At 39.5% G+C, this 20,591-nt stretch overlaps 1 protein-coding gene across 5 annotated transcripts in view; it reads left to right on the top strand.

Moving 5' to 3' along the window:
• Positions 1 to 969: 969 nt before the first annotated feature.
• Positions 970 to 20,591, top strand: part of opa1 (OPA1 mitochondrial dynamin like GTPase) — a 35,477-nt gene continuing 15,855 nt past the window's right edge. Inside the window, exons 1-29 of one of the 5 annotated variants that reach the window (XM_082505417.1) lie at positions 970 to 1,165; positions 1,708 to 2,032; positions 2,136 to 2,232; positions 2,366 to 2,473; positions 3,578 to 3,631; positions 5,084 to 5,166; positions 6,802 to 6,945; positions 8,242 to 8,295; positions 8,384 to 8,488; positions 8,771 to 8,857; positions 9,230 to 9,343; positions 9,569 to 9,649; positions 9,754 to 9,828; positions 9,917 to 9,988; positions 10,220 to 10,319; positions 10,424 to 10,554; positions 10,942 to 11,014; positions 11,594 to 11,666; positions 11,754 to 11,869; positions 13,168 to 13,232; positions 13,445 to 13,521; positions 14,330 to 14,495; positions 15,499 to 15,651; positions 15,834 to 15,942; positions 16,232 to 16,311; positions 16,525 to 16,665; positions 16,769 to 16,885; positions 17,094 to 17,187; positions 17,817 to 17,927. In XM_082505417.1, the coding sequence (XP_082361543.1) occupies positions 1,137 to 1,165; positions 1,708 to 2,032; positions 2,136 to 2,232; positions 2,366 to 2,473; positions 3,578 to 3,631; positions 5,084 to 5,166; positions 6,802 to 6,945; positions 8,242 to 8,295; positions 8,384 to 8,488; positions 8,771 to 8,857; positions 9,230 to 9,343; positions 9,569 to 9,649; positions 9,754 to 9,828; positions 9,917 to 9,988; positions 10,220 to 10,319; positions 10,424 to 10,554; positions 10,942 to 11,014; positions 11,594 to 11,666; positions 11,754 to 11,869; positions 13,168 to 13,232; positions 13,445 to 13,521; positions 14,330 to 14,495; positions 15,499 to 15,651; positions 15,834 to 15,942; positions 16,232 to 16,311; positions 16,525 to 16,665; positions 16,769 to 16,885; positions 17,094 to 17,187; positions 17,817 to 17,927 (3,034 nt within the window). In that variant the 5' untranslated portion in view covers positions 970 to 1,136. The other 4 variants (XM_082505418.1, XM_082505419.1, XM_082505420.1 and 1 more) reach the window with 4 other exon arrangements.

Here is a 20,591-nt window from a genome sequence, read left to right as displayed (position 1 = left end):
GAAGTTTGAAGAGCATCTTGATTTTTAGTCTTTGGATATTAACAGTCCCAAGTATGTGACTTCTTATTTAACAGCGATATTACAGATAGTATTTGCAGGGCAGTCTTTAATTGCTAGTAACTCACACTTTTTTAGATTTAGGCATAAACCAGAGGCCTCAGAGAAATCACTAATCACAGTAAGAGCTGGAGGGATTTGGTTTGCATTCTTCGAGAAGAGTGTGGTGTCATCGGCTAACTGGCTGATGACGAGCTCCTTATCAGCTATGGTGATTCCTTGTACAACACTGTTTGAAATATTAGTTGCAAGAATTTGTGTACAAAGTAAAAATAAATATGGTGAAATAGGACATCCTTGGCGAATACCACGTTTCAGGTCAAATCTCGGGGTGGAGCCGTTAATCATTTTAATAGAACCATTGCCATTTGTGTATAAGGTTTTGACAGCTTTACAGAAAAACTTGCCTAAGCCAAATTTTTCCAAAGAGTGGAAAATAAATTGATGTTCAATTGTATCAAAAGCCTTATAAAAATCCAGGAAGAGAATGAAGCTATTGTCAGGTACCAGATCAGAGTAATCAAGTAAATCCAAAACCAGTCTAATGTTATTAGAAATGTGTCTGTTTCTCATAAAGCCTGATTGTGTCTCATCAGTAATTGTTTCCAAGACCTCTTTAATTCTGTTAGCAAGTATTAAAGCCATAATCTTATAGTCATTATTGAGCAGGGAGATGGGTCTCCAATTATCAATAAAGAGTAAGTCTTTGTTTGGTTTTGGAATAAGTGTTATGAGACCTTGAGTAAGAGGAGGGAGGGTGTTATTCTCTATACTTTCTGTAAAAATCTGCAGTAAAAACGGAGCCAGGAGATTAGAAAATGATTTATAAAACTCTGCAGTCAAACCGAAAAGAGATATTATAGCAGAGGTACGTATAGGAACCAATTCCCTACATCGTTTATTTTGTCAGTGCTCTTTAGGCGGTGGAACCACTCACCGGAAGTGGACTGTCATTCCGATTGTGTCCTTGTTAGCCGCCACAACGGGCAAGCAAATGTGTGTTGTTTGGGAAGATGAATTAAACTGTACCTAAGTAGTGAATCTGAACGACATCTCCGTGAAGCTGCTTTAACAGCATCATGCTGCGTGTAGGGAGCAGAGCTGCCTGGTGAGTTTGTATTTAATGAAGGAAACAGAAGCCAGGGTTAGCTACGGTGTGAGGAGAGCACATATGAAGCTGCTTCCTCTGACAGCTCAGGACGGCCGACCTGGTTCTGTGTAGATGACAGCAGCCCCATGTCATAGTAAGAAAGATAAAGGACACATATTATAGGAGTTATCACGGCTGTCTACGTGTGGAGTGCGTTTGGTTTATGTTGCCGGTGCTACTGCAGCATAAACGTTACCCTAGCATAAACCGGCTAAAAGTCTAGCTCGGTCGCTGAGTGTGTACAGCAGCTGCGTTATTTAAAAACAAAAACGATAGATTGACAGACCCCTGTTAACTGTGTCTGTACACTTAGTTAAGTGATTTATTGTAATAAACTGGGTTGTTTATAACGTTCAATGTCAAACCTGAAAACGTGTGCCATCTGCTTTCCTGCGTGTTGCTGCAGTCTATTGGGGCTACCTTGAACAAAAATGACTGCTTTTGTAACTGTTCTGTGGAAATGAGGTGTCTTTATTTTTTTCATCCACACCTCATCTCAGCGTGGCCTGCAGGAACCTGGTGGCCAACAACATGGGGGTGAGATTTCGGATACCCTTGCAGAAGCTGCACCCTCTCTCCCGTGCTATCCATCACCGTTACTCTGGAAACGGCAACCCTCAGCGCCCTCCTCATCGCACAGCAGCCCGCTATTTCACCTCCATGTCTCGGTTGCCCATGCGGCCGCCGAAGCCTCACCCGGGCTCTGGGGGCCACGGGTACCAGCAGCAGCGCAACTTCTGGGTGGCTCGCCTTGCTGCTCGGTTGCTGAAGCTCAGATATATTCTGCTGGGGAGTGCAGTGGGAGGAGGGTATACAGCTAAGAAGGTCAGTGTGGAGTGTTGTGCTTTGCTTGTCATGTGAGATGCAGGAAAACTGTTAAACATACTGAAGCGGTGATGTTTTTTTGTTTGTTTATGTTTTCTACCAGACCTATGATGAGTGGAAGGAAATGCTGCCTGATTTTAGTGAATACAACTGGGTGATTCCTGATTTTGTTTGGGAACTGAGCGAACAAATAGATCTTGGTAATTTTTTTTTATTTTATTTTTTTTTTACAAACAATAATGATTAAATCCCTCACATTGTTTTCCACCAGCTGTATCATGAGCTGCAGCTCTGTCTTTTCCACCTGACTGTGTTATCCATTTTCACCTGCAGATAAACTGGCCAAAGCTCTACCAGAGATGGAAGAAATAGCCAAACTACTACCCGACTTTGACAAAATTGGGGAGAACTTCACGTTCCTCAAAAGCCTCCTCACCTCTGGTGAGTAAACAAAGCATCAGCATTCACTTAATGCAATTACATATTATTGTAAAAAATAGCATGTGCAGACATCTGAGTGTCAGGATTTAGAATGAAGGTTACAGTAGCTTCACTGAAGCAAACCTGCTTTCCTCTTCTACCTTCTTACCTGTAACATACTCCAAGGGTTGCATTTTTGGTCTCTGACCTCTAAGGGACCTGAGCAGAACGAGCAAGTAGACTTCTGTATCCTGTTACTTGCTGATTTTTCTGCTACACCCTTTCTACCTCTGGTTGTGGTTATTAAATGATTCCTTATTAACTGAACCGTCCAGTAATTGCGATTTTGTTTTATTGCTGACTTTGGTTTCATGGTGTCACCATTTAGATGGGTCCATGTGCAGCATTTATGTGTGGTATTATACCAATATAAATGTATACATGTCTGTTATTTCATGACTTTCATTTAAAAACATTATCTGTACAAACTGATTGTGTAAACTGTATGACGTTTCCTGTGATAAGGAATTTCACTACAGTACAAGTTTGTTCCTGGGAACATGAAAGCTTAGATTTAAATAAAATGGTAAATGGCCTGTATTTATATAGCGCTTTACTAGTCCCTAAGGACCCCAAAGCGCTTTACATATCCAGTCATCCACCCATTCACACACACATTCACACACTTTGTACTAATAAGCCTCACTGAGTATTGTGTAGGAGGCATTTTGACTGGATGAGGATTTGATCATGTTTTTTGTCATCGTACATCAGCATTAATGTTTAAATAAATACTAAATATTATATTCTGCCTACAAATGATGAAGGATCGGTTATGCTTTCATAATGAAAAGGCACTAATGATAACTGTAACATTTATGGCTTTTTTCAAGATGACGCCCATTTGAGGGTGTTCTTATCAATTTTAACAGTTTTCTATTAATTAGCTAGGTCACTTAAAGCTCTGGCACAGCAGTATCTTTGTATTAATATACATCATCTAGCTAGCTGTGTCCCTGCTTTGACCATCATCCCTTTGCTTCTGTCTTTTATGATTTTTATCTTGTGTTGTTCTTCCTTTCTCCTCCCCCCCTACCCTCCTGTTGTCCTCCACGTTCTTCACAGGTGTGAGTTTGGGTAGTGAAGTCAAAGGAGCTTCTGGTCTGCATCTGTTGTTAGGTGTGTAAACCCAGCTCTCAGTAGTGCTGCCCACTCCCCTCTTTTCTTTCTGTGGCTATCTGACAATTGTCTCGCCACAGCACTGGCATGGTGGCCATGATTTTGGCTCTGAAGGCAGTAGCAGAGCATCTTCCTGGGATATGCAGTTAAATGCTGCTGTCATTGTTCAGACTATTTACCGAGTTCAGTAAGTGTAACTATGAGGGTTAAAAGGTCTAATCTTGGACTAAGCTTTGCTTGAATTGGTAGAAGATTTCTCTACTGCATCTTGAAGTCACCCCAAATTCATAGAAACCTTGAAGTTTACCTTTCCATAGTTAATTTAGAGCATAAATTTTTATTTTTTTATTTTTAAGAAAAATCTACAGAAAGGGTCTGGAGAGCTCATAAATGCAGATCATTGTTTTTACCTGTAGTATCTCCCCTTTTCCGTTTTCCTTTCTTTAAACCGGACTGTCCTCGGCTGTGCTTTGTCCTACTGTGTTGTGTATTCTTTGCCTCCTTTGACTTCCACCCTTTTTTCTCACCAGGGTTTTTTGCTTCTGTCATTCTTTCATCACTAATCGTTGGGGCAGGTTTGTTTTGCTCAAACTTATTGTTATTCAAATGGTTGGAAAATGAACACAAAGCTGATTAAGATGTAAATGAATTCTAATAATCAATCCAAACAATTAGCTGAAATTAATTAAATAACAATAATGTAACCCTTAAATGGGTTAAGATTAATAAAGGTAGTTCATTGCACAACAGTATGTGAAATATTTACCTGAAGGGATTCCCACACAGATGTGACCACGCCTTTGCAAGGAGTCATAATAACAGCAGGGAGTGTCTCTGGCTCTTACTCACGCACTATTAACACTTAATGTACCTGTAATGGCTTCAGGAAAAATATTTGTCCATTGATATAATCAATATACTTATTCCCAATGCTACTACATTTTTCTCTGTACATGTTCATTCTGTTGCTTAGTAGAGTTTTCCTTGTGCATTGTCATAACATGTCTTGAAAACTTAATTTCACCAGTTTTGATTAGGTGCCAAAGGAATATTAGAAAATTAAATGTAAAGATCTTAAAGAAGTCAATTCTTGAATTGCTTTTTGTCCATCTAAAACTGTGTTCCTAACAAGGTATGGAAGTTAATCAGAGTCAAAGACGTCAGCGTCAAACGGATGGAACCATTTACAGTATTTCAGTGCTTCAACATCTAGTCCTAGCTGTGCTAAGTTTTCTGATGATTATCAGACTGTTATACGTTCCTGAATAGCTTGAAAAACTTATGTAGTGCTACATTTTCCAGACATTTGAATTTTAGTCATTCTGCTCTTCTATTTTTCTATCGGGGGTCTTTTAGCCATAGTCACAACTCTCCTAGTTTGAGCTGCATGTAATAATATTTATGTATTTGCATTAGTAATCTTATCCTGGGTTGTTATGTCTCCTCTGATAGAAACTTCAGGTGATCCTCCACTAAATGCCACAGATTCCTCTGCTGCAGTCGCACATGAAGCTGGTGACAAGCAGTACAAAAAGGCAAGTAGATAGAATCTGCTCACACTTCCTAGTTTTTCTTCTCTTTACTCTGACACAGCTTGGTCTCGCTCAGCTCCTGTCTGCTACTTTTCGCTTCAAGGAAAAGAACTATGATCATTTAAATCAAAATGCCCCCCAAGAAACTTAAATGTTAGTTTGTATTACTCGAAAAAATTGTACATTTTTAAATGTAATGTGCTTTGAAGACCTGGCAGCGATTGAGGTCCATAGTCTTTAGCAGTGTACTACTTGGGGTTCGTTTTGATTCAGTGAGTTCTTCTGAATGTGAAATGTGAGTTAAACACAATCTTACCAGCCGATACACAGATATATAAAGGTGTAATAGTGAGAACAAAGTTTGTACAAGAACAGTGTTAATTAAAGATGGTAAATTGCCAAAAAGCTGTCTGTAAGTGCTGCTAGAGTAGTTTGATCTTCATCAAAGTTTTAAACCTGTACCTGCAAACTGTACAGCACCAAATCAAAGTGTTAACTGCAAGTTCTTACACACACTGCTGAACATGTGCGAAGTTTATTGACTGTTGTCTCACGTCGGTGGATAGTTGCTTCTTTTAACTTTATTTCCTTATTTACACAGTTATTTCATTTCTGTTGTCCTTGTGCTGTTTTGTATGTTTTGTACTTTGTATGTATGTTTGTTTTGTTTTCTGTTTCAGCGCATCCATGTCCTATTATTTATTTATCTATTTTTACCTTGTTTGTGTCTGCGTGCGTATGTGTGGTGTATGTGATTGTGTATAAGTGTGCTTGTTTAACAGTCTCTAAAGTTTAAAGGAAAGTGACAGCGACTTGGAGTATTAGGAGGTGCTTTTACAAAACAAAACTTTCCTATTCCCTATTTTTTCTATGATCATGGTCTCCAACATGAACAAAACACCACTTTTTATTATATTATTTGCACATTTCACAGAGTGAAAAAGCAAAAGGATGCACACAATTTGACATACGTCATGGTGGGGACTCTTGAACTATTTTTCCTGCTATTTAGTATGCTTTGTGCTTCACCCTGACCGATATCTCAGTGCCTGCTTCGCTTGGTTAATCTTCAACTTCCGACCAGTTGTTTTCAGGTCCATTTAACGTTGTTTTGCAGCACATCTAAACATTTTGGTCAAAACTTGAAACTTGTTTTACAGAAGTTGTGTTATTGAGGAATTATGAACTTCAGGCAAAGTGTTGTTCCACTCATGATGAGCAGATAGCCAAAAATCCTCAGTGGAGCATAATAATGAGCAAATGCAACAGTATCACAGTTGCTGCCACTCGCTGAGAGGCACTGGTTGTCGTATTAGTTGCCTCTTCTGCCTTCAGTCTGACAAAGTTCAGCATCTCTGTGTTTTGGATTTAGGAGAGGCTGACTTTGCTCAGTTACACTGATGATGGTGGCAAGATTAACACAGCCAAAGACTGTGATTCGTTTTAATGACAACCCTTAATTAATACAGTTTAATTTTGACTCAAAAACAAAATAAATCCCAGAGACAAAGACAGACGCCCTCTGCTGTAGCCCTGTGTTGGGTTACTGCAGTGGCCTGTAATGCTGGCCTGCCCCGTGGCCTGCAGATGTTTTTGTTGCGCCTCCTGCCTTTTTCTCACTATGACATACCTCAGCAGGGTCTGCTTGGCGAGCTCATTCTTATTCAGCAGCAGATCCAGCGGCACGAGGAGGAGGTCCGACGGGCCGCTGCAGCCAGTAGTGCACGCCCCCAACCGTCAGAGCCTGCTCCGAACCCCAGCCCCCCTCAACAGTCACGCAAGGTGAAGGTCCAGTCCCGCTTAGATCTGCTCTATCATACAAGAGACTCCTAAAGCTTTATAGCTACAGCACAGATTTAAATCGTTGGACTAAGTAATGTCAGCCAGCGCTACCTTAAAAAAAAAACACTAGAGTAACTTCACACCCAGTGAAAATCAGTGTTTCCTCTCTGAAAGGTTCAAGCCTCTTTACCTCAGCGGTGCTGATGGGCACAATTAAAAGTGTGAAAATAACCACACATGAGTATACTAAACAGTTACTGTAGCGGTGACCTCATAAGATTTTCAGCTGGTGTAAAGTTGGTGTATATATATTTGTTTTTGTTAAACTTGTAGTCCACATAAATTGGCCTGTCAGCAGATTTTATTCCACCCTCTACAGTATTAAAAAGCAGTCGTCTTCTTTGACTGTGTAGTTTGAGTTTGTTTTGCCAGTGTGCTGTTGAAAGGGCTTGCATGGACCACAACAGCTGGGTTTGCTAGAAATGGTGACTATAGCCAGCGTCATTCTCCCACGCAAGTGGCTGGATAATCATCAGCAGTACTGCATTATTGTGCAGAAGCGCTGCATGGAGTGGAGTGAAGCCTGCCGCATGGTGTGAGCTACACTTTTTTTTTAAACTCTCATGAGTGGATCTAACTTTTCTTTATCAATTTACTTCATCAACACGCTTAAGCTCTTTAAGAGCTCCTTAAAAATAATGAAGCGATCTCTTAGCTTTTCAAAAATCTTTGCTATGTATTGCAAGAATGTAAGTTGAAGAACATTTCTTACCCCTGTTGTGCAGTATAGAAATGGTTTTTAATGAAATAGTTTGGTGTGTCTTTAAATTCCTTTTCTTCTTCTTCTATCATTTGTCCATGTCTGCTGTGCCTCCTGCTTCCTGTCCCACATCTCATTGTTCCAAACATGTTGCATATATATAATATACAAAATAAAATACAGTTTGTCCAATCATTAAAATTAAGCTGTAATGGCAGTGAATTTGTGATTAAGTTCACTCTGTGATTTGTGCCTGTTTGTGAATCATAGTGTGTTGATTGAAGCTGAGCGATGCCAGAATGATAGTATGTGCCTGAAATTTGTGTTCCTCTCTTGCATTAACTTGACTTTCAACTCTCTCCGTAGACAGAATGCACGGATTGAGCCTTTATGATGCCGGTGGGAGTTCAGTTGTTTGAAGGTGTTCTGTGAGAGTCGTGGGGTTAGCTCTTGTATTCAGAAGAGAAAGGAAGCATTAACGTTTGTTGTTGTTGTTTTTTTTTTTTTTTTTTCTTTGTCTCTTCTGTGATCTTTAGTCATCTGACAAAGAAAAGATAGACCAGCTCCAAGAAGAGCTGCTGCGCACTCAGGTACAGTAGCTGTGACTTTCTCCTTGCTTAAATGTAAATGTTGAAATGTTTCTGGTTGTTAGTTTTGACACTGCTATTTGTCCATTAGCTAAGATATCAGCGCATGCTGGAGAGACTGGAGAAGGAAAACAAAGAGTTGAGGAAAGTGGTGCTGCAAAAAGATGATAAGGGCATTCACCAAAGGAAAGTGAAGGTGGGTTATGAACATATTAAACACATACAGATTCTCTTTTTCCTGGTCTAGATTTTACTTTAATTGGGATTGCTTTTTCAGATGTGAGCATTGCAGATATCTGGAATATTTTCCAGATAGGTCCCAGAGTGTTGGGCAGTTACATTTTATTATGATTAATATCTGTTAATGATAAAAAAAGTGTTGCCTTTCATAGATTTAGTTATTCTCCAGCTCTTCTTTGTTGTGACAGCTAATTACTCAAAGACTGATAATTAATTACTGTTCTGTCTCCTTGTGTAGAAATCCCTTATTGATATGTATTCTGAAGTCCTGGATGTCTTGTCGGACTATGATGCCAACTACAACACCCAGGACCACCTACCCAGGGTACATATGAGCTTTATTTGTTGAACATCTGTGTGTTTTTTAAGAAACAACATTTTTGTGTCATTTTTGTGTGTGTTCGTGGGTGTGTGTTAGAATTGATAGCTTGACTCATAAAAATCAACAAACAACTTCCTAAATACCCGAAAGGTTGATTCTGTTAATCAGCGAATCAACTTTTTGGGATTTCCTTACGTGGATGATTGAGTGTGCATCAAAACTTTGTAAATATGTTGCCAAACTTGCATTTATTGTTACTGGATCCCAGAAGGCCTTCTGTTTCATTTTCCATTATCCCAACGCTGTTTGGTTGAGCTGTTTACCTTTCCCTGTCTCTTTGTGTGGTCTCACCCTCTTCCTAAACTTGTGCTTCAGGTCGTTGTGGTGGGCGATCAGAGTGCTGGAAAGACCAGCGTGCTCGAGATGATAGCACAAGCCAGGATATTTCCCAGGGGCTCAGGAGAGATGATGACACGCTCTCCCGTCAAGGTGTGTGTGGCCAGTGTGGTTCGCGTGTGTGTGAAAGATTTCATATTTATATGGCCCTTATTTAATTGAATATTTTTTCACAACATGGTCAGAAAATGTCATCATAAACAGGTTTACATAAGGAACAACAAAGATGTTTTTGAGTGTTGTCACACAAGCATTCTGGGAAGTTAAACCAACATTGACTCATTTTTTTAAATACATAAAAACTCTTATGTTGTGTAGGTAACATTAAGTGAAGGCCCTCACCACGTGGCCATATTCAAGGACAGTGGCCGAGAGTTTGACCTAACCAAAGAGGAAGATGTAAGTGACACAGTCTTCAATCCATCCATTTGATAGAAACTACAACTTCAAGCTAGTTGTTTCATTAAAGTATTTATTGTGCTCTTTCTTTCTGTGTCCCACAGCTGGCTGCTCTCAGGCATGAGATTGAGCTGAGGATGAGGAAAAGTGTGAAGGAAGGACAGACAGTCAGCTCTGAGGTTGTACATATACTAACACTCAGATTAAACATAAAGTTTTTTTTCCTGCAGTGTTTCATGAAATGATGTTTTCTATTCTGTATGTTAGACAATATCCTTGAGCGTTAAAGGGCCTGGCATCCAGAGGATGGTACTCGTTGACTTACCGGGTGTAATCAGTGTAAGTCTATATTCTGCGTATAATAATGTTTCAAATTCCTTTGGCTGTATTAGGATTTCATTTGGGTTTTTTTCTATAATTTACCTTATATTGATTTACCAATATGTAATAGATAATTTTTAAAAAATCAAAAATTTATTTGTTTTCCTAAAGTGTAGAAGTTGCTGTTAGAGTCACTATTTCACTTTTTGTGAAAATTGCAGTCTTAAAAAGTTATTTAATGTCTTGTAGACGGTGACTGCGGGCATGGCAACAGACACTAAGGAAACCATCTTCAGCATCAGCAAGGCCTACATGCAAAACCCCAATGCAATCATCCTCTGTATTCAGGGTAAGATATGCATATGTTTCCATTTACAGTAATAAAACCAGCACATATCAAAGTGAGAGAAGAGGTGATCTCTACGTGGACTAACCCTCTTGCTCGTTGTCCAGATGGCAGTGTGGATGCAGAGCGGAGCATTGTAACAGACCTGGTTAGCCAGATGGACCCTCAGGGAAAGAGGACCATCTTTGTCCTGACCAAAGTGGACCTGGCTGAGAAGAACCTGGCCAGCCCAAGCAGAGTAACTAGTCTTTGCCATCTAAGAAAATGTTGTAAAATAGTTACTTTATAGGTAAAAGATATACTATTAACAGCTTCGAAAGCTTTATTTTATTTTAATTTCTTAATGTAGTGGCAAAAATACAGGTCTGCCTAATGATTCTTGACACCTAAAAAAAACATTATCATGACATTGTTGTTCATCGTGTTAAAATGATTCGTCATGCAATTATTGCAGTGTGATTAGAGCTATTTGCAACTACACCACAAGAGGGCGCTAAATCCTTACAGTTTAACCAGATTTTCTTGGCAAGTCAGCACCTGGTTTCAGAAAACAGTGTGCACACAACAGAATAGAGAATTTCAGTCATATTTGTCTTTTGGTTTTTTTTGCCATCTTCTTTTTCAGATTCAGCAAATAGTGGAAGGCAAGCTGTTTCCCATGAAAGCCCTGGGCTACTTTGCTGTTGTAACAGGAAAAGGTGACGTCCACTACTGTGAACTCCAGCATGCTACATTTATTTTTGTGTCCCTTAATGATGACTTTTAGGTCAATAATGTCACATTTCCATAGAGAAATTTGTTTTAAAATGTTTTATCTCCACTTTAGCTTAACTAAACAGCAGGTGAAGTAGGTAGCCAGGTAGATGACCCTCCCTGTGTGAGGGAAGCAGAAAGCATTCAGGGATGCCTGCTGTTAAAACAAAGAACATGTGCAGGGAATCACAAGGTGTCTCATTCATCTTTGCCATAAGGAAGTCATTGTTTTCTGTGATGCATTCAGAGAAATGCAGTAATGCAAATGCAGTAATTTTTAAATTGCGAACTGGAGCAGAGCAGCAAGCCTTCCTACATGAGCATGACACGTATTCTACTAAATGAAGGCTACATTTAGTACAAGCTTGCTCTCAAATAAAGGCCTTCTGCCTTTGGGCTAAATAAAAGACTCGGCCACTATTTGATAGAAATACATTATGTAACACACAGCATTGCATAGAATAGTCGCTAATTTATGTTAAATTATTTGCTCATACTTTTTATTGCTAATTGCTTGTGTCCAGGAAGCAGTGCTGAAAGCATAGACTCCATCAAAGACTATGAAGAGGACTTCTTTCAGAACTCTAGGTTACTCAGGCAAGTTATACCATCTAATATGCAGCTTCTAAAAGTTCATCAAATAAGTAATTCCAGAGTTGAGAAATAATTTGTGTGCACAACTAGGGACGGCATGCTGAAAGCTCACCAGGTGACTACAAAGAACTTGAGTCTGGCCGTTGCTGACTGCTTCTGGAAGATGGTGCGGGAGTCTGTAGAGCAACAAGCTGATGTCTTCAAAGGTATGACAGCACCTTCAGCATTTAATTTTATCCTATAAAGAACCAATTGATTCATATAGATTGGTTGTTTGCAATGAAACATTTATATGGTCAGATCTGTTTGCAGTGATGTGCATGTTAATAATGTGAATAGGCATGTTAGGATTAACAGTAAAAGGAGTAGCTGATCTTACTCTTTTCAGTCTCCCTATATTGGCTTTCCTCAGCCACTCTGCCATACTTTTCCACCCCCTCTGTCTTGACTTCCAACTACAATTAGTCTAGACAGTCTCAAGCTCATTGCTAACAGCATAAGAGATTTATGGCCATGAGACTTCACATCCCATAGGTCCATTGTGTTGAGCATCGATCCATATCCCATCAAATCACATGCAGCCAGCTTCCATCCTCCATTCTTGGCGCCACCACATCTCCACAAACCAGCAATTAGCCTAATCTCCACTGTGGATAGGGAGCTGTGGAAAGGGGCAAGAAGCTCAGTGTGCTAGTGTGTCTCTGTGTGCATACGCGAGAGGTAAAACTCTGACTTTTGATAAAATTGTGTGATTGGCCCCATCTTCCCTCCTCCCCAGAGACCAGTTAGGGAGAGTAAGTGTGCAAAACCCTCATCCCCTGTTATTAGAGAATAAACACCATCTGGTGACTGAAGGCTGCCGTCATATCATGCTATGTGAGAAAAGGCCAGGCTCTCTCTGTATAGGCTCATTGCTTGATGATGATCGAGATCTGTCAAAGGATGGAGCATAATCTCCATGGTGAAAAAGAAAGAAAGATTTAAGTGTTCAGTTTCAGCCAGGCAGAAGAATGAGCACTAGATAATTTGATGATTAGGGTCTGTTGGAGCTTTATGATGTTGCCGTCTATATTAAAATTATAATGTCACGTTTCATGTGTAAGACTGTTTAAAAATATATTATAGCCTCTGCACACTGTCTCACCTACTACTATTTTATTAAATCACAACATCTCAGACTAAGTGACCCTCATCAGGTACAAAACAGTTTTCATACAATCCATCCAGTCTGAATGCTGATGGTCCCTCTTTAGAACTGTGTGGATGTAATCGATGATAACAGTAGTTGCTCTTTATTTAGAGGTTTTATCACTAAACCAACAATTGCATTACTGTCGTTATGGAAGTTTTTACCAGTTAGTTCTCTTATCAGGATTATTTGTTTATTTCCTGTGGGTCATTCAGGTGTGCAGTGATTTTAAACCACGTAAGATTGAAATTTGTTCATATTGAAGTTGAAAATGTTTGTTTAAATATTCCTTTTCATGATCCCTGCTTTAACCAGCTTCACGATTCAACCTGGAGACAGAATGGAAGAACAACTACCCTCGTCTAAGAGAGCTGGACAGGGTAGGAAACACAAACAGCCATTTCTTTGAACTCTCACATAGTTCTTTATAAAAGCAAGCTTGCTCATTAGTGATGGATATTTTATAAATTACATTTGTGTTTTTAAAAAAAAATGTCCTTAAGAAATAAGAGTTTATTAATATGTTAAAATTGCATAATGTAATTTAAAATTACATTAAAGGTTTTTAATGTAGTATTTAATCTTTTTGCAGAATGAACTGTTTGAAAAGGCTAAAAATGAAATCTTGGATGAAGTTATTAGTTTGAGTCAGGTGACTCCACAACACTGGTAAGTTCCTCTTGAACTAACATCATGATTTATTATTCTTTAGTTGGTCTCACCATCATTTCAGTGACTTTGTTAGTTTTAGTTGTTTGTGAGGTGAATGATATTTCATGTTATGGGGAAAGAGCAGTGTTAAAATGTGCATTAGTACTTAACCAGCCATGAGCTAAAAAGCAGATCTTTGTCTGCATGTAGCTGTATGTGAATACCACAATGAGTAAAACCTTGCTTAAATGAGATCTATGCATGCTGTTGTGGGAATCCCCTGTGTGCGTGGCATCAGTTTTCTCTGATCAATAATCTGATGAATGGCCCATGGACAGGAGCAGGGGTGGCCCTGTTAGCCAGCCAGCAGCCAGCCAGCATTATTGGAAATGGCTCTTATTGACAGTGAGGAGTGCTAGCTGGAACAAAAGGGGACCTAATGAAATATGGCTGTGCGTTTATGATAAATGAGATAAGTGCAACGCTTCCCTGGTCTCAGCGGGATTTGGGACTCGGGGGAATCCTGGGTTTTGTTCTGCGTCGCTGTGGAGAGTGTGGATGCTGTTAGCTTTTAACAGGGTCATAGTATAGATGTTGGAGTTTACAGTCGAGCGTCCCTCTTTGCTCATTGTTTTCCTGCTCCGGCTGACGACTTAACTGCACTCAGCTGGACACCTTGGTCCAAAGCACTCTTTTTGTGTTTTTGTCTGTCTTCTATCTGTAACTAAAAGATCTTAACATGGGTTAGAGTTATTGAGCTACAAAGTTTGGTACAAGTCGGCGCACATCTCTTTCAGAACTGACTTGTTTTTTTTCCTTCTTGTAGGGAATCTATTCTACAGAAAAAGCTGTGGGAACGTGTTTCCACCCATGTAATTGAGAACATCTACCTGCCTGCTGCCCAAACAATGGACTCTGGTACCTTTAACACCACTGTAGACATCAAGCTCAAACAGTGGACTGACAAGCAGCTCCCGCACAAAGCACTGGAGGTGCAGCACACTTGCTTTATTAGTCAGCTCATATCATGATTCATTCAGTTAAAGTGATTGTTGTTATTTTAAGAATTTTTTTTTATTACATTTTGGTGAGTTCACTGTAGGGCTGTTTGATATAACGATATATATCGGATGACGATATAAAAACGTCTGTTTAATTTTACGCTATCGTTTGTTTCGTGGTGTCGCAAAAATAAACTGTTTACTGCAATATTTTTTCGTTTTGATGGTCACTGTAGTGGCTATATTAATTTCTTAAAGTTCTCTCTTTCTCTTATATTTAATATAACCACACTACGGACAGACAAGCGCCTGTATTTATGCGTTGTCGTTAGCAACAACAACGGTAACTCCATCGCGTCACGTGTCCGCTTGTTTATTTTCCACATAAACCTTTCACAATAAAGCTCAAGATCCTGTTGAGACTTTTCAAAATAAACTGAATCACGTGAAAGAGTATGCAGAGTTTATGGATGAGAAGCAAAAAAGAGCCGTCGGGTGCTAAAAAATAGACCTTAGACTCAAACGTTAGAACAGGCTTTTCCCCGCAGCACGCCGTGTAATAAATACTCACAAAGAAAACGGCGGCCGTTACAACTTATGTCTAAAAATGTATCGTTTCATGCATCGGTTAAAAAACTCGACTCCAGCTACACAACGCCCAGCTGGAAACATTTCACGCAAGTCGAGCCGCCAGAGATTCACAGAATTTACAAAAAAAATGTTACATTTTTGTGATTTATATCGTTATCGGACGATAGATGTCTTATATCGGGATGTGAGATTTTGGTCATATCGCACAGCCCTAGTTCACTGTCATATTCTATTGTTTAGTATTTCTTTTCTTTTTGCTGTGTGTTGTTTTTTTTATGAGTATCTTGACTCTAATTCGATTAACACAGACTGTAGAACTTGTAAAAACAATTAAATCCAGCAGTGGCTTTATTCTAATAGCCCCTTTTCCCTCCTTATATTTTGCATACTTTGCCCCTGTCAGATTGCCTGGGAGACACTGCAGGAGGAGTTTGCCCGCTTCATGGCTGAATACAAAGGCAAAGACCAGGATGACATTTTTGACAAGTTGAAGGAGGCTGTGAAGGATGACAGTATCAAGAGGCATAAGTGGAATGAGAGGGCCCTGGACAGCCTGGTAAACACACAGTAAAATACCCTCACAAGCAGAAAGTGCACACTTGTTTATTGAAGCTCCCAGAGCAGACAGAATTTCATGATGAGATGCCATCAGCATAGAGAATGTAGTCGTGATGCAAAGAAGCACTGATGCTAACAAGTGGAATGTGTTTTTTGTACCTCTGTGTGTGGTTGTGTCAGAGGGTGATTCAGCACAATGCCCTCGAAGACCGCTCCATCACAGACAAGCCCCAGTGGGATGCAGCAATCCAGTTCATGGAGGAAACCCTGCAGTCACGCCTCAAAGACAGTACGTTGGCTATGATAGGGTCATATGTTAAAACTCTCCTCGCAGTCTTAACCACACAAAAACATTTGTAGACTTTTATGGTTCTTTGTAGTTTTGGTTTTTAGTTGGAATCACATCAACACAGTTTCAGGTTCTTACTTTTGTCCCAGACATCAGTCACACACCTGTCCTGACCAGGTTTTAGGTGATCATGCTTTTGTGGTGCTTTTGCTGCCACAATGAGGCATGCTGTTTTTTCTGACGTATGATTTAATTTTGTTCTGTTTTGCTCTTTGCTCTCGACCTGCAGCTGAATCAGTAATCAAAGACATGGTGGGCCCAGACTGGAAGGAGAGGTGGCTGAGTTGGAAGAATCGTACACCAGATCAGGTCAGAATTGCAGGATTTCCTCAGAAGTCATAGTTGTGATGGTGCAGTAGTTTTTATAAGGAGCTTTGAAGCTGTGAAGTGGAAGATCAATAAAAGCTATCACCTTACACAATGGTCTAATTCCATCCACACTGTAGAGCTTACATATAAATATGTAATATTTTACATTCAAATGCTCCTTGAAGTGAAGACTTGCTTTTCTAAACCTTGCAGCATATTCGGAATGAAACAAAAAATGAGCTGGACCGCCTGCTGAAGCTGCACGATGAGCACACGGCTTACCTGGCTAATGATGAAGTCACCACAGTACGGAAGAACCTGGAGGCACGGAGTGTAGAAGTTGACCCGATGCTGGTGAGATGGAACGGATTATTCCAAACATTTTTTTTGTAACAGCAATACCTGGCACTTATGTTTGGCCTCTGTTAACTGGTGAAATATTTCCATACTTGCTCAGATCAAGGATACGTGGCATCAGCTTTATCGGCGACACTTCTTACAGAAGGCACTGTCACACTGCAACCTCTGCAAGAGGGGTTTCTACTACTACCAGAGACACTTTGTTGACTCTGAGGTAAGTAGAAAGAGTTGTCTTTTATTTTTTTTTATGTATTTATGCAGTTTCACCTGAGGTCAGGGTTAGTTTGGAAAAAATGTAACTTTACTCTGGGGCACCCTGTGTACTGAAGGCGGAAGACCTAGCGGGTACACACCCTTGATTTGTGTCTGTCCCAGGCCAAAAATAAAAAATAAAAATGTGATATCCCTGTTTGTTTCTGCAGTTGGAGTGCAATGATGTGGTGCTGTTTTGGAGGATACAGAGGATGCTGGTTATAACAGCCAACACTCTACGACAGCAACTTACCAACACTGAAGGTGAGCACTGTGGACCGGGGGGGGGGGGGGGGCGCTATATTATTTCCATAACAGCAGTTGTAGCTATTTATGGAACAAAGGTAAAACTATAGAATATCAAACCTTCTATTTTTAATAATTTCAGCCTTGTAGTTGTCATTTCTGTGGGTTTGTTTTTCTTGTATCTTTTTGTAAAACCAACAGGTTATTGGCAGGAATTTTACTTCCTCCTTTTGATTTTTTCCCTCCTGGTGGAGTAAGTTGTTCCATCAGTGGTACTTTGTGTGAAACATGTGAAAAATGCAGTGCAGTGAATCTAGTTGCACGCCATCCCCAAAGCTGATACTGAGATCAGATTTCACTGTTGGTTAGAAATGTTTGACTGAAGTCGTCTCTGCACTTTCATTGTTGGGCTTAGTGATTTTTATATCCTTTAGCAAGGTTCCAGTAGTTATCCAGATTATCTATAAAGTAAAGACAAATGTGAGAGTGACAGTCCTTCTCCGAGTCTTTTTAATCATTATAAAGTGTTTTCATAACTTGATTCATCAAAACAAAAGATCGACAGAAAAGTGCATTTCATTGTTGTTGGGCCAGGCATTGATTATTATTGTTTCTTGTGTATCTGTCTCTGTGTCCGTGCTCGCCAGTGCGCCGATTGGAGAAAAACGTGAAGGAAGTGTTGGATGACTTTGGAGAAGACATGGAAAAGAAGACCCAACTCATAACTGGCCGCCGAGTCCAGCTGGCTGAGGATCTCAGTAAGACACACAAACACTTGCAGAGCAGAAAATACACTGCAGATACACAAAGGCTATAAAGAAACACCTGCTGAGTCTGATTGTTCCTATTTAAACTTCACAGTTCTTAACTCAGCGTCACAGTAGTTTGCATGCTAACCTACTACACTATCAGATATTATATACAGTAATGTGCAAAAGTTTTAGCCAGGTAAGAAAAAAAAAATGCTGTAAACAAAGAATGAGTGTTAATCATTTATTTTCATCAATCAACAAAATGCAGTGAATGAACAAAAGAGAAATCTAAATGAAATCAATATTTGGTGTAGCGACCCTTTGCCTTCAAGACAGCATCAATTCTTCTTGATACACTTGCACACAGTTTTTGAAGGAACTCGGCTGAAAACTTTCTCTTTTTTTTCCCCACACCTGCCTAAAACCTTTGCACCGTACTGTATGCATATCTTACTTTGACCACTCAGGTCAACTACGTTATATTAAGCACGTGGATCCATTCTATAAAATCCTAGAGTCATCAGTAGGTGGCAGTGATGCTTCAGGAATTTATATTGATTAGTCCAGTATGGCAGTATTATTGCATTTAAGTTAAGCTAACAGTACAGGCCGGCTAAAAAGGCCTGTTTTCAGTTGCCTAGAAAATAGGATGCTCTCTAAGAAGTAGGTAAAAGCAGACAGAAAATATTTGTAAAGCATTTAAAGCTGTTTCTATTTGAAAAATGTACAAAGACGTACAAATGAATTGTTCAAGCAGAAGAACATTATTTAAAGGAATATTTATTTATATGTAAGCTTATTTTTTACAGCAATGAGAAGTTCAAACGGGGGAAACAGAATAACAGAAAAGACCAGAAAAGTTTTGTGTTTCTTAAAAACGCATCACGTGGAACATTTCAGAACTAATTTATTGGATATAAAAAGAGATGCTGAGTCTTTGAGGAGTAGAGATGGAGAGGAGCTCAGGCAATAGTTCAGTTTAATAAAACTGCTTCTCATTTTAAAACTAAAAAGAGTTGGAGAAATCGCTGAGGTTAATTCGTCTATATCAGTCGTCATCAAGTAACAGTAGGTTAATATAAATGACAACACGCACCATAGATGCTCTCACATTAAGCTTAAATAAGCAAAGAAATTAAGACATTAGCTAAATAATAGAAGTGTATTTAAATTTATACTTTTTATTAAAAAAAAGAAGCAGCTGTTTTCAGCAATCTGATAAGGGGTAACCACAGCGCCTAGCTCTGCCCGTTTAATTTGGCTGTGTTTTACGTGGTACGCCCTTCCTGACACAACCCCAGAAGAGATTTTTAATCTTGTGCACATAATCTCTTCAACGCCTACTGGGAGTTCCTTTAAATTTTGCACAAGTGTTCACTTGGACTCTAGCAAGAACTGATTATTAATGATTGACCCATCTCCTCCTTTCCTTCTGTAATTTTGAGGAAACTGCTCTTGCTTAAGCACAGATATGTTTTTGCAAATAAAATGACTCGTTCTCAAAAGTAATTCGTACTGATGTTAATTACAAAATAAGACACTCTGTTCCTACAGCGACGCAGTGCACATGTGCTGTATCTCCTCTGTAAGTGAGTTTTGGGAAACTTTTCTCGGGGGTGGACCGATATATCTGCTAATTTTTACCTGTCAGCCTTTTGAAGGCTCTTAATTAAAAGCTGGTGCAATGAGTCTTCTCCAGCATTGGTCTTATTCAGAGAAGCTCTGCTTGCTAAGCAGTTTGTGTTTGCAAAGTGGCACACATGGCTTGCTGCCATTTCAGAAGTATCTGTGACACACACACGAGCATGCGCATGCATAATGACTGTTCCTGTCACCACAGAAGTACACAACAATTTAGACACACTTGCCTTTAAGTTGTAATTTTCTCACATTTAATCCAAGTCAAAGCACAGTGTTAAAACACTGCAAATGCCTGCATGATCTCAGAGTTTAAAGAACAATACGTGCCTCAAATACACACATTAGAGTGAAGTCAGTTTTTGCAGGAATCATTCTCCTGTCAACTTCTTTTAGATTTTGTTGACTTTCATATGTTGCATGTAAGCTCTGATTGTCAAAAACACATTAGTGCTTTTATTACCTTCCATGTAAACAACAGCAGACCACATGTACAGTATTTAAGTAGGCATAGTCATGCTACATTAAGAGGCACTCAGAGAAGACAGAAACACACACGGAGGTTTTTGCTGAGGGTTTTTCTGTCACAGAGCCCCCTCTCCATTCCACACACCGTCAGCCATGTCTAGACCTGCCTGGCCTTGCAAATTCTATAAGGCAAGTGGATCCATAAACTTTTCCAAACATGACATCCCCACTTTCCATCTGGAAAGACTGTCCTCACTAATAGATGTAGGAGTGTGTCTGGAATTTCTTAAGAAACCATGTAGTGTAGGACCACACCTGTGCATGCACACACATTTATTTTGTTTCTTTATGAATTATTTGTAGTGAAGTGTTTGCTTCACTCTTTAAATCTGCATCAATACAAGCAGCCATCATTTGGAGGGTCAGATGGGAATTTTGACATCAGGAAAAACAAATCTGTTTATTGTAATTTGAAGGTATAATGAACGTAAATGTAAACAGAATAAAATGCTCTGTGAGTCACCATGAACCACTGACCATGAGATGCAGTTTTCTTTATTGCAT

This window comes from Aulonocara stuartgranti (assembly GCF_965226115.1).
Source record: "Aulonocara stuartgranti genome assembly, chromosome: 15".
NCBI classification, from domain to species: Eukaryota; Metazoa; Chordata; class Actinopteri; order Cichliformes; family Cichlidae; genus Aulonocara; species Aulonocara stuartgranti.
The sequence above is the reverse complement of the archived record's forward strand: the minus strand, read 5'-3'. Positions and strand labels throughout refer to the sequence as shown.